Below are 15,569 nucleotides of genomic sequence, written 5' to 3'. Positions count from 1 at the left end.
GTATGGTAGAGTCAGTGTATAAAGTTACAGGATGAGGTGCGCGTCTAGCATAAGCATATTTCCATTCTTTGTGCCAGCCACCGTGTGGCATTCGACATGCTCGCAGGAATGCACGGTGGACGAAAATGATTCGTGAACCACAGCAGTGAAGAGTGCACATCATCGGAAGATTACTACAGGCGTTGCGTCCTCTCGTGAGAACATCAAGAGGCCTGCTGTCGCCTTGGTATACACGTAGCCTGAACCCTGGCGTCGGGAATGGCAACGTACAGGGTGTGGCGCGGGCGGTCTAAAAATGGCGGGCGAGGCGTACATCCCCGGCCAAGCTAAGTTCCGCGCGAACAGCTGCGGCGTCCAACGACGAACATCCCCAACCGCGCCCTCAGTCACTCTCCCGCCCACGCTGCGGAACAGCGCGGATCGCCCACCATGTCGCAGACGCAGCAGGTCGAGCATACCGACTCGATATCGAGCCAGGAACCGAACAACGAGACGGCCAAGAAGACCAAGTCCAGAAGGCCCCCGAGTGAGCGGCGACCGTCCGGTGCGCGACGACAAAGGATGCTGACAGCAGTGTAGATACGGCCTTTCGGCAGCAGCGACTGAAAGCATGGCAGTATGTTTGCGCCCGTGAAGCTGCAGCGCGTGAAGCGACGGGCATGGCTGACAGGCTTCCGCAGACCCATTCTCACCCCGAAGACGGTCCTTCCCATTTTCTTCATTGTCGGCATCATATTTGCACCCATCGGCGCGCTGCTGCTGTATGCGAGCTCTCAGGTATGCGCATTCTGAGGCGGCGGAAAGACCTGGCAGGCTGACACCCCGCTAGGTAAAAGAGATCGCGCTCGATTACACAGACTGCCTGACCGACAGCTCGTCGCCCAACACAACACTGCCCATTGGAAGCACCTCGCCTCTAAAGGAAATGCCGGCCGACAAGTACTCGCAGACGTTTAAGACGAAGTTGAACAACGACCCCCCCAGATGGGCACACGCGAAAGAAGCCTACACATGGCCATCAGGAAAGGAGCAGGACACGGACGTCTGCATACTCGAATTCAGCGTACCGGAGGAGATCAAGGGTCCCATCTACTTCTACTATCGCCTGACAAACTTCTACCAGAACCACCGACGCTATGTCAAGAGTTTCGACGTCGATCAACTGAAGGGAGATGCCAAAACGGGTCCACAGATAAAATCTGGCGAGTGTGACCCGCTCGATGTCGCTCCGGACGGTCGACCGTATTATCCCTGTGGCCTGATCGCAAACTCCATGTTCAACGACTCCTACAGCAACCTGACGGCGTTGAACGTGGACGACGTTAAGTTTTACAACTTCACGGAGAAGGGTATATCATGGAGCTCCGAGGGCGATCTCTACGGAGAAACAAAGTATCAGCCGAAAGACGTGGTTCCTCCACCCAATTGGGCAGATCAATATCCTGAGGATGGCTACGATTCCACATCTCTGCCAGACCTCCATACATGGGAGGCTTTCCAAGTCTGGATGAGGACAGCCGGTCTCCCGACTTTTAGCAAGTTGGCTATGAGGAACGACACTGCTCCCTTGTTGAAGGGCAAATACCGGGTGCAGATCTATGACCGTACGCGCCATATCATATCCGTGTCCTAATCTCATCACTAACTCGTAATCAAAGGGTTCCCGGCCTCCAAGTACGGTGGCACTAAGTCAATTCTCATCTCGACCCGCACAGTCGTCGGTGGCAGAAACCCCTTCTTGGGCATTGCTTACGTCGTTGTCGGCGGTCTCTGCATCCTGCTCGGCACCATCTTCACGCTGACCCATCTTGTCAAGCCAAGGTAAGACGCCGAGACATCGGAGAGAATCGAACAAGTAGACTGATTGTGGCAATAGAAAATTGGGTGATCATACTTACTTGTCGTGGAACAACGACCAGCCAAGCACCGCAACAACGACAGGCCGTGCCCGCCCCGGCGAAGGCGCATGATGATCACGGAAGTCCTTCCTAATGTAGATATGGGGCCTGGCATCTCCGATGCAACGCTTTCCTTTTCCTTTTGCAATTGAGTCGCGACCACGGTCCGGGGTATCGGGATGTGTATTTGTACCACAATGGTCTGCGCGTCTGGAGTTAAGGCGTACGTCAGCGACCAATCGAATCGCAGAATTCTTTTACATCACTATGCATCGCTCGAATGATTTCTTTGCATTGAATTGCTCACATGGTTGATACTGTCTGATCTTTAAATCCGCGCAAGACATTCAGCCCATCAGTATAGTGGCGGTGCTTGAGACAAATGTCCCCGCTTCCGTCCACGTTATTGACCTAGCCAGATGTCCAGACAGTGGACCAAATATGCCTAGATGGATATTGTGAGACTCCGGAATCCAGAACGCAGTGAAGAGGAAGATATAAGCTGCGCAAGAATGCCCACAATAAATATCACGACGAGCTCTTCGCAACGCAGCCACAATAAACAACTCTTGACAGCACCTCCAATCCGACGTCATTTGGAATTCGATACTACAAAACTATTCAAACAGTGGGAATTCCGGCTTCGCTATGTTCAAATCCTTCTTCCTTGCCTCCCTGGGGCTCGGACTGCTTGCCGCCGCAACAGAAAATGCAACTTCGCGCCCCAAATCCTTCGACTGCGGCACTGACACTCAACACGCTGATAACCACTTTTTGGATACCCTCAAAGGTCTGCATGAAGGCAATAATGGTGGCAGTCCAGCCCAGCGGGCTAAGCGCAACGAACTTCTCGCCCGCGCAAAAGACAATAGCACCGCCATCACTGTCGATGCCGTCTTCCACATCGTGGCCAAAAAGGACAAGAAGAACGACATCTCAAACGACATGCCTCAAGCCCAAGTCGACGCTCTCAACAAAGCTTACAAAGACTACGGTATCTCATTCAACCTGATCAACGTCACGTGGACCCAAAACGACAAGTGGGCTGTTGGCGAACCGAACGACGACGCTGAGATGAAAAAAGCACTACGCCAGGGCACTTACCGCACCCTCAACCTGTACTTTCAGACAGACCTCAGTGGCGGCGTCCTCGGGCGATGCAGTCTCCCTTCCAACGTGGCGAACGGTAAATCCGACCCTACCGTCTACTGGAACGACGGGTGCAATGTCAACGCAAACACCATGCCTGACGGCAATATGGACGGGTACGACTCCGGTATGACCGCCGTCCACGAGACAGGCCACTGGATGGGCCTCCTGCACACTTTCGAGGGCTACTCGTGCGATGGACCTGGCGACTACATCGACGACACGCCGTATGAAAAGGAAAGCACGGATGGGTGTCCAACGTCCCCAAAGAAGCAGACATGCCCGAACCAGAAGGGAGATGATACCTACGACCCGATTCACAACTACATGGACTACAGCACGGATTCTTGCTACCAGGGGTTCACGCAGTTGCAGAAGGAAAGAATGCATTACATGTACAACCTGTACCGCGATGGAAACTGAGAGGGGAAACGAGAATGGGCCTTGAAAGGCCACTGGGTTGTATTTGATGACTTGGCGCGTGTTATGTTCTACGGATTGCTTGGGTAAATTGCACATACTTAGAGTCGCTCCTTTTGTTGTTGCGCTTTGGATAGATTTACTTGCTGTAGTTACTTATTGTCATGTCTGGCATGTATGAGCTCGCTGTATCTTCCAGACATCCCTTTATCGGGTGGCTCGAAGGATGACTGGTTTGACATGATCGAACTCTTTTTGCTGTGTTTTAATTATGCCAGTGATGAAAAGTGACGGGAAAGATTACCATTGCATTCGGATCCTGCACGTTGAGCGAATATGATACAGCATCACCGAGGACTCTCACGAGTTATTTTGCGGAGACCGATTCCAGAGTGGAAATTACATGTGCACTTCTGTCAATCTCGCCCCGAACACCAGGTTTCCACGAGATCTCCCTTACGCATACGGTTGCGCACACTGACGATCCCTTGATCGGTTGGTAACTTCTCAGATGCATACCATTCTCAATGTGGCGGAATTGATCTTGTACTACGTCAGATATACCGGAAGTGTCACGAGAGCATTCCAGAACGTTGATGCTCGCGTCACTTCCTCTCCGCCTCGCAGGTCGAGATCGTGAGAAACCAAATTAACTTGACCGGACTACTGCCTCCAGTACGGTGACGATGCTCCGGCCTGCTGACGGCCTGCTGACTCTCGAGCCACAGCTTTATGCACCGCATTGGGAGCGATTGTCCTATGTCCGCTCACTCTCGGCGAATGTCGCTTCCCTCCGAGCTGGAACGGCAGCGGCGACAAAAATTATCTCGGTTCGAGAAATGGCTCAATATGTCTCACTTCCACGCATGAATGAAACCTACAATAGCCCGAATCCAAACGGCCTGGCCTTGGACCCGCATCTCCGGCCTGCCGTCTACGGCGTTCCACAACGTACCTGCACGCCATGCCTAGGGAAAGACACGATAGCGCCAGCTCCAGCTCAGGGCTTTGTCTAAGACGCAAGATGTCTAACAGCTGTCAAATTTCGGGAGGCGTTCGTAGGGCTAGACATACGCCCGCTGCGGCCATGACCAACCTCCTCCGCGCGCAATCCTTTGTTTCCGCATGCAGAGGTGTCCGTGCAACCATGGCAGCTGCGTTGGGCAGCCTCGAGGAAAGAAGTATGACCAGATGCGCTTGTAAGTGGTATAAAGAAAAAAATCTTCCATCCAATCTCCGTGTTGAGACAGCCACTACCATCTATCGGACGCGCACCGCACGACGACAGGCTGGGGGTCTTTGGACAAAACACCAGCTTCAATAGACGCGGCACTTGGCGCACTGAACTCTGTCCGTGACATCTCTTGCCACCTTTTCGCTGCATACGAGTCTTGGACGAGACAAGTGGGGAAGCACGAACAAAGACAAAGAAGACAGTACGGAAGCCAGCCACCAACCTTAGCACGCAGCTCTCCACGCCTGCGATTCGAGATCAGACAATCACGCCGCACAGCACCGCACCGAACCCTACACCTACGCCACCTAGCCCCGCAACGGCGCTCCTGTCCCACTAATGCCGGCCGTCTTCCACCGCCGCACTGCCTCGAGCTCCTCCACCGCTACAACCTCCTCTTCCCCGTCTTCGAAACCACCCTCCATATTCCGGTACACACTCATCCTGCTCAAAGCGAGACCCTCGGTTTCCGACATCGACGCTATCAGCGTCTACTCCGAGAGCCGCAGCACCCCGCCCTCGCCGACGGCGCAGCACACGTTGAGGGAGTACTTCCTTGTCGTGCACAACGAAGAGCGCGGGGACGAAAGAGAAAGAGTCGAGACCCCTCCGCCGCCGTACGAGCCCAGGGTTCTGCCGGGATATGGAGAAGATGCAGGGCCAAGAGTATGAGCAGCACTCGGCGGGTCGACCGGCGCTGAGGTGGAGAGAAAAGATGGATGTGCTCGCGATGAGGCTGGTGGAGTCGTGGGCGAGGATCGGTATTTTGATTCTCTGTACGATGCTGGTTGCGCTTGGGGTTCTGATTGTGAGACCGAGGGCCCAGGGTAACCGGATGCCTGACGAATCCCATCAACATGTTAGGGAGCAGCGGGAACGGGCGGACAGCGCGCTGGGGATGCTGTCCGAGGTGGACGTGGGTGCTGCCGCCGGGACTTTCAAGGATGCGGAGATGGGCGGAAAGACGGGGAGGCGGAGTGGGAGAGGGGAGAGGGAGGATGGTCTGGACGTGGAGGATACCTGTGTCGTGCAATAAGAGTGTTGATGAGCCTAGTCCAACAGCATCTATACCTCTTTCTCTTGTAATGTATGCTTATGATGTGTGGCAATGCATTTCAATCGTACGATTTCGCCGTGTCTTGACAAGGTTGTTCCTTCTCGTTGATACTATTCGCTGTCTGGAAACTCTCATTGTCCATGCAGTGATGTCGGAAGTCGAGGTAGAGCGCGGTGTAGTCGCTAGCCTCCGACTAGTGAACCACACTCTCGAGGAAAACTACCTGCGGTAATTAGGTTAGCTCTACGTTCGGAGCCGATGCGTTGTACGCCGACAGAAACAGTTAGCAAATCCATCAACGAAAACCGCGAGACTCACTGTGGAAATCCCAATACAGTTCTACTATACGTGAGCTGTCATACGACACAGCTGAATACACGCCAAAAAGTTCGATTTCGCGTCCGCCATTGATACAATATGGTATACACTACATTTTCCTACACCCTCACACCCACTCCCTCGGGTTCTTCAGCACCTCCAGCAGCCTCTCTTCCCTGCTCCCCTTCTCCGGCTCGTGCATGTACTGCCACCTCGCCGTAAGCGGCAAGCTCATCAGGATACTCTCCACCCGCGAGCCAGGTGTATTCAGCCCAAACGCCGTTCCCCGATCATGCACAAGGTTGAACTCGACATAGCGCCCTCTCCTGAGTTGCTGCCACCGCTTCTGCTCCTCAGTAAACGGCATGTCCTTCCTCTTATTGATGATGGGGATATAGCTCGGCAAGAAGGCGCCCAAGCAGTCCTGCACGAAGGAGAAAAGCTGCTCCTGGTCCTTCTCCGTCTCGTCGAGGTCGTCGAAGAAGATGCCGCCGACGCCGCGCGTCTCGCCGCGGTGCTTGTTGTTGAAGTACTCGTCGCACCACTTCTTGAAGCGCGGGTAGTAGCTCTTGTCGTGCTTGTCGCAGGCCGCCTTGATGGTGCCGTGGAAATGGATCGCGTCTTCGTCGTAGAGGTACGACGGCGTGAGGTCGCACCCGCCGCCGTACCACCACGCGTTGGTGTTGCCGTGGTCGTCGGCCGTCTCGAAGTAGCGGTAGTTGAGGTGCACGGTGGGCGCGTTGGGGTTTTTCGGGTGCAGGACCATGCTTAGGCCGCTGGCGAAGAACTCGAGGGACTCAACGGTTGGGTCGAGGGCCTTGTGGTTCGCGCGCATCTTTGCGATGGCTGGTTTGGGGAGACGTCCGTACACGACTGAGATGTTTACGCCGGCTTTTTCGAAGACGTTGCCATCCTGCAGCACGCAGCTTATGCCTCCGCCGCCCTCTGGCCGCTGCCATGAATCTGCAACGAACTTTTTGCCATCGACCTTCTCGAGCTCAGCGACAATCTCTTTCTGATGTTGTTTTATGAACTGTTCCATGCGCAGGCGCATTGGCGATTGCTCGTTGATGCCGTTCTCGCGCTTCAGTATAGAGTCTTTCTCGGCGATGGATGGCGGCTCGGTTTCGTAGATGGACGTGTCTGTCCACTGATCTTGAAGTTAGCCTTCCGAAAGATACTGCAGGGCAGCGGGCGCACCATGGAGTATACTATGGCCCCAATGAAGGGCAGCATGAGCAGTCGTATCCGGTTTGGCCATTTGCTGGGCTTGGGGTTCCGCCATTCCTCCAATGGATCTGGCTTTGGTTTGGGGGCCCCATCTGACATGCATCTTCGCGCGAAGGCGCTCTGTCTCGATGTAAAGAAGGTCGGATGCAGTGCGCGCTTAGATGCGCCGATCTGAGGGAGCTCGAGAGCTCGAAAAGCGCGGCATGATGGGCGGAAAGGCGGCATTGTGGGAGCGCCTGCGGGATTGAGGAGGGAATGAAGGCTATGATGCGACCATGGAAGGCAGGAGCGAGGTGGTCGCCTTCTTAAAAGTGAGGACTATCCGTTTTGGGTGCCGTGGTCAGAGAAACGGCAAAAGCTGTCGATCTCACACCACGGTCGGCGCATAGAGCTGCTGGCTACCGAGGGGCGCCGAATCACGTGCTTATCGATAGCTTGGGGCGGGTGCGCACGCCGCATTGTAGCTTTACATGTCTCCCATACCCAGGGGCTCCTAAATGGCACAGTGTCGCGCCAAGAAGCTTCTCGTCTGTTTCGGGACAACACATGCTCTCCAGAGTCTGGAGTTGTGGCCTGGGGTGAGACAGGCGCTGGCGCCTCTCCAAACGCGAGATGCAGATGCTGGCTACATCGACGCAGAACGTACATGGCTGTAGCAGTGAAGTCGATGACTCAACAGGCCAGGAGGCCAGCAGGTCACGAGCAGCTGGAGCAAGTGACTTCGCTCGGGGTTCGGGGGCTGGTGCGACGGGCACACAGCCATGCTCGCGGCAAGAGTCACCCAGTTCGGTTGAAACAAAGGGCGGTGCAGTGCAGTGCTCTGTGAAGCACGGAAGTCAAGTGCGCTAGGCCCTTATCCTCTGTGTCTCGGTCAAGGTGAAGGCAGGCGCGAGGATGAGTGCGTGGTGACTAATGAGGTAGTGACCACCTGCGCCCCGCTCCCGCCTCTTGCTGCCTACATAACGCCGTTCACCGCTCGCCGCCCTGGCCTCTCTCTTCAACCCACCTTTACCGCCCGTTTCGCCCAACGACCCGCCCGCCCGCACATATAAGACCTTCGCGCCCCTGCATGTCCGAGAAAGCACACACATCAACCTCAGCCACCGATACCACCAAGATGCGCTCCAAGTTCAAGGACGAGCACCCCTTCGAGAAGCGTAAGGCTGAGGCCGAGCGCATCCGCCAGAAGTACAACGACCGCATTCCCGTACGTCGCTCGATCCCCCGCCGCGCGGTCGCACAGCAGCTAACAGGCGCAGGTCATCTGCGAGAAGGTCGAGAAGTCGGACATCGCGACCATCGACAAGAAGAAGTACCTCGTCCCCGCAGACCTCACAGTTGGCCAGTTCGTCTACGTGATCCGCAAGAGGATCAAGCTTTCTCCGGAGAAGGCCATCTTCATCTTTGTCGACGAGGTGCTTCCCCCGACCGCCGCGCTCATGTCCTCTATATACGAGGAGCACAAGGACGAGGACGGCTTCCTGTACATCACGTAAGTCTCTCGCGCCTCAACAACTGGAAGTGCCACGTTGCTAAATGCAAACAGCTACTCGGGTGAGAACACCTTCGGCGAATCGTCTTGAGCGTCTACATCGATCCCATCAGCTTTTCCTGCGTTCATCTCATGGTTCACGATGGCGGTGTGAGGGCGTTCTTGGTTTTACGACGGGCATGTTTTATATATCATTTGGAAATGACTAGGGAAGGAGGCTGCGGGAGAAACGCCGCGCCCAGCTCTCATCAAGCCCCACTGGGTGCGCTTCCCTCCGTCTCAACGCAGGGTATGCGAGCAAATGAAGCTGGTTATCTCAGTGGTGTCCCAGCTCGTCTCTCTTGTGTTGACTCCCTGTGTTGACTGTAGCACATCTCTGCTTCCTATAGTACGAATAACAGGGCCTGATCCGAGAACCACGACCGCTGAACATCCCGTGAATGCCCTCAATCATGTATGAACCCACCAAGCTACTTAGGTACCTTCTGATCACTCAGCGTGACATGCGGCTCATCTGGCGCCTGAAACGATGACGCCATCGACCGAACCTGACCAAGCAAGTCACCTGTGCGTCCGCCACGGCACACGCGGCGACGGACGCACCAGAAGACCATGTGTCGGAGCGCGAGCGTGTTCCAGCTGTCTCAGCGCGCCCAAGCAGTACCTGTCACGTACCTGCGCGGCGCGCGGCGGGCAGATCGTGGGGTAGCTGGGCTGGCTGGCTAGCAGCCGAGGCGCTCGGAGCACAGCCCTACGCGTGGGACGGGCGTGTGTGAACGTGGAGACGAACGGGCGGCCGCGCGCAGCACCGACAAGCTTTACATACTGCGAATTAAGCTTCGGACATCAATCACAGCTGCTACGCAACACTTGACTACCGCGCGCCATGGCATATCAGTACATCATCTCGCGGTCCGTCCTCGCTCCCGCCTCTCGCCGTGTTGCAAGCAAGACCGTGCTAATCCCCACCGCAGCACCCTCGACCCCATCTTCGCCGTGTCCATCGGGCTCGCCGCCGCCGCGACGCGCATCAACCGCGAGGAGAAGGACAAGGGGCGCAGCACGGCGCAGACGGTCGATGTGTTCAAGCGGAGAGTAGCGTTGTGGTGGGACGGCGGCGCGAAGAATTGAACGGGTTGAGCTGTGGAGCTAAGAAAGATTCAACAAGCATGTGTTGTACAGGGGGAGGAGTATGTGATACCCACGTCGCAGGTGGAGCAGAGGCTCGTTGGGGCTTAGGGGGATGGCTTAGTTGAAGATGCTCTTTGCATCATGAGTTCAGGATGAACTTGAGATGGAAGAGATGCTTTTGCACCAATTGTATGGGAGCACAACGCCTAAAGAAATACAGCCTCTGGATACGCGTTGAGAACTACACGGCGGGCTAACTGTGGGATGCGACGTTCGTTCCAACAGCGACGATCAAGTCAAGTGTGCCTTTGCGGTCAAGACCTGGGCAGATAGGGCTGTGTATGGTGGAAGACAACAATATATTGACTATCCTTGACCTTGTATCCCCCATGTCTTTCTTTGTTTTACAGGTACCTTATTTTGGGCCATTGATCCCTACAACACATTAAAGAATTGCTAAGAGAGTTCGCAACGCACCTTCACCCAAACTCATGTTAACTTTTGCCCCTCAAGCCCAGCTTCAAGTCACTGCAAGTAGCCGTTGGCCTTCAGCCATTCCCGCACAACACCTTCATCGCGATTTCTGTACTTGGCGTGACTTCGGATGGTGTCATCGATGACATCCAGGCCCTTGTCGTAGCCCCGGTTGTCCTTGCCCTTGAAGAACGCTGCGATCTCATCCGCAACCTTCTCATCTGCGAACTTGTTCAGACCGAAACGCAGGAAGCGCTCGAGTACAACCAAATTGCCCGCAAGCGTCGGGTAAATCTTGCTGTCCCAGTTATTTCGGACGAAATTCCACACTTCGGGGCGAGCCTTGGCATTGTTGGCGAGGACGATCGTACCGCTGTGCTTGTCCTGCATCGCAACCTTGTCCGAGAAGATGAAATCGAGGACCTTGTTGGCAAGTTCTGGTGTCTGTACATGACCTAGCGAACGCAGGCAGATCTCCTTACCGTCAATAGATGACGTGGTGAGGAACTCGTTCTTGATAGCCTCGAAAGCGGACTCTCCTCGTTCTTTGACCGCGACGGCAAAGACGGTCCTGCGGAGCGACGGGTTGATGGCCGACTTATCTTCACCAGAGATGTACAGATCAAATCGGCGCAAAGCCTCGTCTACAGTAGCTTTGTGGCCAAGCAGACCGGCAGTGAGGGTAAGCTGAGCCCGAAGCTGACCCACGAGGTAGCTCTCGCCTTCTGGGAACTCCCAACCAACCTTCTCGGTGGCTGGCCCAATCAGCTCGAGCTCGAATTTCTTTAGTGCATCGCTGATGTCTGGCGAACTGGAGAATGTGTTACGAACGGTGCCAATGTTGTTGATAATTTGAGCCCACACCCTATGAGAGTCAGTTTGTTTCCGACTGAATATAGATATTGTACTTACAAGTACTCTTGCTCATCCTGGAATCGCTTGACAAGAGCCAGCAAGCCTGCTGTCGAGCCGTAACCGGCAACAGCGTTGGCGTAGGCATCTCCGATGATGCCAATTTTGTCCTCAACAGTGAGGTGCTTGCGGTCTTCACCGAGCTTCTCGAGGCGTGCAGGTGGGTAGTTGGTCCGATAGAAGCCGGTAAGGTTCTTATTAACCTGGTAGTAAGAGTCATTGACATCGCGGATGGTACCTTCCTTCTCAGTCAAGGCAGTGGTCTTGTGTGTTGACGCTGCAGTGATGGAGTCACCAGTTTGCAGGCCCAACGGAATCCACCACACAGTCTCGTCCTCCTCTGGCTTAGCGTCACCAGCCAGTAGGAAACGCTGCTGACGAAGGCCGATCTGTCCAGGCTCCTCGGCGACAGTCACAACAGGGAAGCCAATCTTGCGGACCCAGTTGTCCATGAAGCTGTTAACGTCCTGACCGGAAGCCTTGCTTAGAGCAGACCAGAGGTCGTTCGTGGTCGCGTTCGAGTATTGATGCTTCTTGAGATAGTCTGCCACTCCCTGCAGGAAAACCTTTTCGCCGAGGTGAGAGCTCAACATGCGGATAACTGAACTACCCTTCAGGTAGCTGATGTGATCAAAGATCTGGTCGACCTCCGGGCCATCCCTGACAGGTACCTCAATAGCATGAGACGTTCGCAGTGCATCGAGCTGGAAGGCTGTTTGGACAGATTCAGTCTATATTTCAAAGGTTAGCATTGCGAGAATTGAAGGTACCTGCAGACTTGCGACGTACAACGAACTGTCCCCATACATTCCAGTCTATAGACGAGTTAGTATTGCCAAGTGTCTTTAGTCAAAGGTGTCGAACGCCGCTTACCGGGATAAAGGTGGTCTATGGCGAACCAGCCCACCCAGGTAGCAAATCCCTCATTCAACCAAAGCTCGCTCCACCAGTCCATGGTGACCAAGTTGCCAAACCACTGGTGAGCAAGCTCATGTGCCACAACGTAAGCAACACGGTTTCGGTAGCTGTCTGCGGAGGTCTTGGGATCGAAGAGTACAGCGGTTGTGCTACGATACGTTAGTCAATGTCTCACTGTGGATGTGATCGACAAACCGGTAAGTGATGAGGCCCCAGTTCTCCATAGCGCCGTGTGACTAGAAAGCAATGGTCAGTTAGACATTTGATGAGAGTGGAAAGAGTACGTATAATTGCCTAACAAGGACGTCAAAGCACTGCACGTAGGCATGTTCACGCTGGGACGACTTACGAATTCATGAACAGCAAGTAAGTCAACCTTAGGCAAAGGATAGTCAACTTGGAATGTCTGAGATAAGTTTTAGTAGGTTACAATCCGACAGGGTATTGTGTCGTTACCTCAGAGAAGTAGTCAACAATTTTGTGGCAGTTCTCTAACGCGAAGCGTCCCTGTTCCTTGAGTCCACGGGTAGTGTAAACCCTCACAGGGAGATTCTTGCCGTTGTACTGTCGCTTTGTAAACGCCTCGACGTATTCAAAGTCTCCGATGGCCCATGCAAGAAGATATGTCGACATCACAGGGGTAGGCTCGAACACCACAGTGTGGAATCCGTCCCTCTTGCTTGGTTTGGTTTCCTTTTCAGGCATGTTGCTTAGCGCAGTGAGGTCCTTGGGAACTTCGAGCGAAACGGTGAAGGTCGCCTTGAGGTTGGGCTCGTCGAAACAAGGGAAGGCTCGACGTGCATCGCATGATTCGAACTGGGTGCTGAACATGTAGTGGAACTCGTCATCTTTAGCGACAGAAGCGGGCACGTCGCCCTGTGGCTTGTATTTGGAGCGGTAGAAGCCAGCCATAATCTGTGGCGCGTCAGCAGACGTCGAACAATCGAAATGTATAATCCTACGTTGTTGATGGTTCCCTCGAACTTCAGTGTCAGCGTAGCCTCTCCCGAGTATTGTATCTTCTCTCCAAAGTCCAGAGTCACGCGATGGCGCTTCTCCTCGTATGAGATGTTCTTCACCTCGTGGCTTCCTGTCGATGTCTTGAGCTCGGCGCTATTGACCTTGAGCTGATGGGTGTTAAGTACAAGGTCATTAAAGCCATCGTCCTTGTTGATGTTCGTTGTGATCGCGACCGTTCCTTGGTAGGTAAACTTGCCGCCGAACTCAATGTCGTGGATGGATATGTCGTAGTGAGAGGGTTTGGCCCTAGTAACAGAGTCAGTGCTATTCAAAGCCAATTCCATCTGATCATAGAAGAGAGGGTTGGCCAGCTCTCCACATTGGTCTTTGACCTAGAATTGAGCTCACTCACCAAGAGGGCAAAACATCTCTATCAGAGGCCATAGCTACGAAGCTACTGCTGGCCTCACTTGAGCAGTATCTGATACTAGTACTGACCGCGGACTGGACGGTCGCAATGCGCGCAGGCGTGAAGGTCGGACGAGTACGAGTCGCAGAATGCACGCGAGCTTTTGCTTTGATAAAGCTTGTAGACGCTGTACAAGTCGACAGGTAATAAGGGGTCGGACGTGCGAAAAGTTGCTGCTTCCAGAGCGCGGGGCGAGAACAACGTCTCGAGATGTGAGGGAGGGTCGCCAGCTTGGTGGAGGGGTCGGAATGGGTGCGGAGCAAAAACGCGGAATTAGATAATGATGGGGATAGTTCAAGGAAGGTGCAGCTTGCGCGCGTTCGCCGGTTGGCTGCAGCTTGCCCCGCCGGAAGGAGCCACCCCGCGTTAAACCACAATAGGGAACTAGTCAATAGAGCAATATCATGAGCTGATTTAATGGCTGGGTCCGGTGAAAACTGTGTAGGTCATATCACGCGTAGCTGGAGCGTTTATGAGCGCATAGATGCGGCGTGTATCGGTAAGTCGAGCGACTACCAACATCTTCGATCCACCATCGTCATCCGCGGTACGAGCAATAGCAAAACATTTTCAGATCTTTGTTTCGCAATCGTGCGTATTGCTTGTTTCCAAATTTCCGAACAATTTCGAAGGAGCCTTGTAACTAAGATCAACCAATTCATTATGAGTCGCAACGACTCAACGTTTTGGGCAGCATCATGTGCTATTCTACTTTCATGTACTGATCAAGAAATTCGGCGCGTATGGTCATTGCCTACACATTGCCTTGTCTAACGCCAGGTAAATGCCCCAAATCGAAACCTGAGCGCCGTGGCATGCAATCGAATGACGCTGATTGCAACCACCTGCGCCGCACCCTAATCAACGCCGCACTCTCCACTGGGTATAGTGGTCGTTGAGACCTTTATCATTTATACATGCGCTGGATAGCAAACAGTATTCATATTCGAACCAAGATATCCAGGCACTCGATCTTCCACTCTTTCTTGCCCACCAAGCCTTTCACCCACTCGTAGTTCCCTGAACCGCTCGCTCCTACCGCATCTGCCGTCTTGTTGCGCACGCTGTCCATCGCTCCCTTCAACAATGCCTGGGCCGTGTTGTTTGCGGCCTGCGCAAGCACTCCCGCAGTCTCGAAGATGGTGTCCCGGAACGGACTCGTACCGTTGAGCGCGAACTCCGCACTTTCGGTCGAAAGCGGCGCTTCAAACCAAGGGGTATGAAAGTCGAAGAGCGCTACCACGAGAATGAAGAGGAGGAGCGAACAGTATACACAGGGACGGTTAAGGAAGTAGGTTGCGGAGATAAACAGGACGAGGTAGACCGGCGAGGCATTGGTACGCAGCCTGCATGGTCCAGTTAGTATGCGTGTTTCGGTAAACGGGATAATCGAGCATAGGAGGGCGTACAAGAAGAAGAGAACGGGTATCCAGCTCCGTAGACAGAACATGGTGGTCTCGCGAGCGTGAAAGATACGCGGGAACGGGCTGATGCCGCGGGCGACGGTCGAGGAATCGCGACTCGGCGGGGCGGACAGGCAGATCGTGCGTTCCGACTTGAGAATAACGAGCGTAGAGTATATGGATATTTGCGGGAGGTGAGAGGATGAGAGGCGAAGCTGTGCCCAAGCAGTTGGTCGTGGATTTGGCACCAAGACTAGAAGCGGCTCTCGGGTGACGCCGCGTGCAGCCCAGGCAGGTGCGGCGTTCTTCCACGTGATCCTCGCGGGCTTACAAATTTAATCTTACTCCGACGCTCATTCGCAACATTGACTAATGCGCATTCAAGGGTTTCTATTGAACGCTCAGATAACCGCCAGACTGTTCGGGGGAAGAGACTATTAGTATCTGACTTTGTGGGTAAATCAACTTATGTACATCAGCATGCCACATTCTCCGGAGAATATG

General features: G+C 54.2%; 7 protein-coding genes across 7 annotated transcripts; 5 read left to right on the top strand and 2 right to left on the bottom strand.

Annotated features, from left to right (window-relative positions):
• The first annotated feature begins 63 nt into the window (after window positions 1-63).
• On the top strand, window positions 64-2,258 carry CC84DRAFT_205754 (CDC50 family protein-like protein). Its single transcript, XM_018185588.1, has 6 exons — window positions 64-526; window positions 580-616; window positions 681-777; window positions 830-1,604; window positions 1,659-1,821; window positions 1,877-2,258. Exons 1-6 carry the CDS (start codon window positions 430-432, stop codon window positions 1,968-1,970), a joined length of 1,263 nt encoding a protein of 420 aa, XP_018032025.1. The 5' UTR covers window positions 64-429; the 3' UTR covers window positions 1,971-2,258.
• A 288-nt stretch (window positions 2,259-2,546) lies between these two features.
• Window positions 2,547-3,470, top strand: CC84DRAFT_1100450 (zincin; the record flags this gene model as incomplete). The annotated part of the gene is made up of 1 exon (XM_018174866.1): window positions 2,547-3,470. The coding sequence occupies one exon, from the start codon at window positions 2,547-2,549 to the stop codon at window positions 3,468-3,470; it is 924 nt and encodes a 307-aa protein (XP_018032024.1).
• A 1,021-nt stretch (window positions 3,471-4,491) lies between these two features.
• Window positions 4,492-5,767, top strand: CC84DRAFT_1208747 (uncharacterized protein; the record flags this gene model as incomplete). Its single annotated transcript, XM_018182180.1, has 2 exons — window positions 4,492-4,666; window positions 4,756-5,767. The coding sequence occupies 2 exons, from the start codon at window positions 4,492-4,494 to the stop codon at window positions 5,400-5,402; spliced, it is 822 nt and encodes a 273-aa protein (XP_018032023.1). The 3' UTR covers window positions 5,403-5,767.
• A 419-nt stretch (window positions 5,768-6,186) lies between these two features.
• CC84DRAFT_206147 (uncharacterized protein) lies at window positions 6,187-7,741 on the bottom strand. The gene is made up of 2 exons (XM_018185590.1): window positions 7,277-7,741; window positions 6,187-7,226 (listed from the first exon to the last, which is right to left on the bottom strand). Exons 1-2 carry the CDS (start codon window positions 7,529-7,531, stop codon window positions 6,204-6,206), a joined length of 1,278 nt encoding a protein of 425 aa, XP_018032022.1. The 5' UTR covers window positions 7,532-7,741; the 3' UTR covers window positions 6,187-6,203.
• A 682-nt stretch (window positions 7,742-8,423) lies between these two features.
• Window positions 8,424-8,889, top strand: CC84DRAFT_1100059 (autophagy-like protein 8; the record flags this gene model as incomplete). The annotated part of the gene is made up of 3 exons (XM_018174850.1): window positions 8,424-8,513; window positions 8,566-8,798; window positions 8,853-8,889. 3 exons carry the CDS (start codon window positions 8,424-8,426, stop codon window positions 8,887-8,889), a joined length of 360 nt encoding a protein of 119 aa, XP_018032021.1.
• Window positions 8,890-9,684: 795 nt separating this feature from the next.
• CC84DRAFT_1221142 (uncharacterized protein) lies at window positions 9,685-9,929 on the top strand (the record flags this gene model as incomplete). Its single annotated transcript, XM_018183233.1, has 2 exons — window positions 9,685-9,710; window positions 9,773-9,929. 2 exons carry the CDS (start codon window positions 9,685-9,687, stop codon window positions 9,927-9,929), a joined length of 183 nt encoding a protein of 60 aa, XP_018032020.1.
• Window positions 9,930-10,043: 114 nt separating this feature from the next.
• Window positions 10,044-15,472, bottom strand: CC84DRAFT_1262688 (uncharacterized protein). The gene is made up of 10 exons (XM_018185166.1): window positions 15,072-15,472; window positions 14,631-15,008; window positions 13,196-13,499; window positions 12,690-13,148; window positions 12,583-12,639; window positions 12,429-12,469; window positions 12,189-12,382; window positions 12,105-12,130; window positions 11,316-12,046; window positions 10,044-11,268 (listed from the first exon to the last, which is right to left on the bottom strand). The coding sequence occupies exons 1-10, from the start codon at window positions 15,110-15,112 to the stop codon at window positions 10,455-10,457; spliced, it is 3,045 nt and encodes a 1,014-aa protein (XP_018032019.1). The 5' UTR covers window positions 15,113-15,472; the 3' UTR covers window positions 10,044-10,454.
• Between the last annotated feature and the right edge of the window lie 97 nt (window positions 15,473-15,569).

This window comes from Paraphaeosphaeria sporulosa (assembly GCF_001642045.1).
Source record: "Paraphaeosphaeria sporulosa strain AP3s5-JAC2a unplaced genomic scaffold CC84scaffold_10, whole genome shotgun sequence".
NCBI lineage: Eukaryota > Fungi > Ascomycota > Dothideomycetes > Pleosporales > Didymosphaeriaceae > Paraphaeosphaeria > Paraphaeosphaeria sporulosa.
Note: the sequence above shows the minus strand (reverse complement) of the source record. Positions and strands in the feature narration are given on the sequence as shown.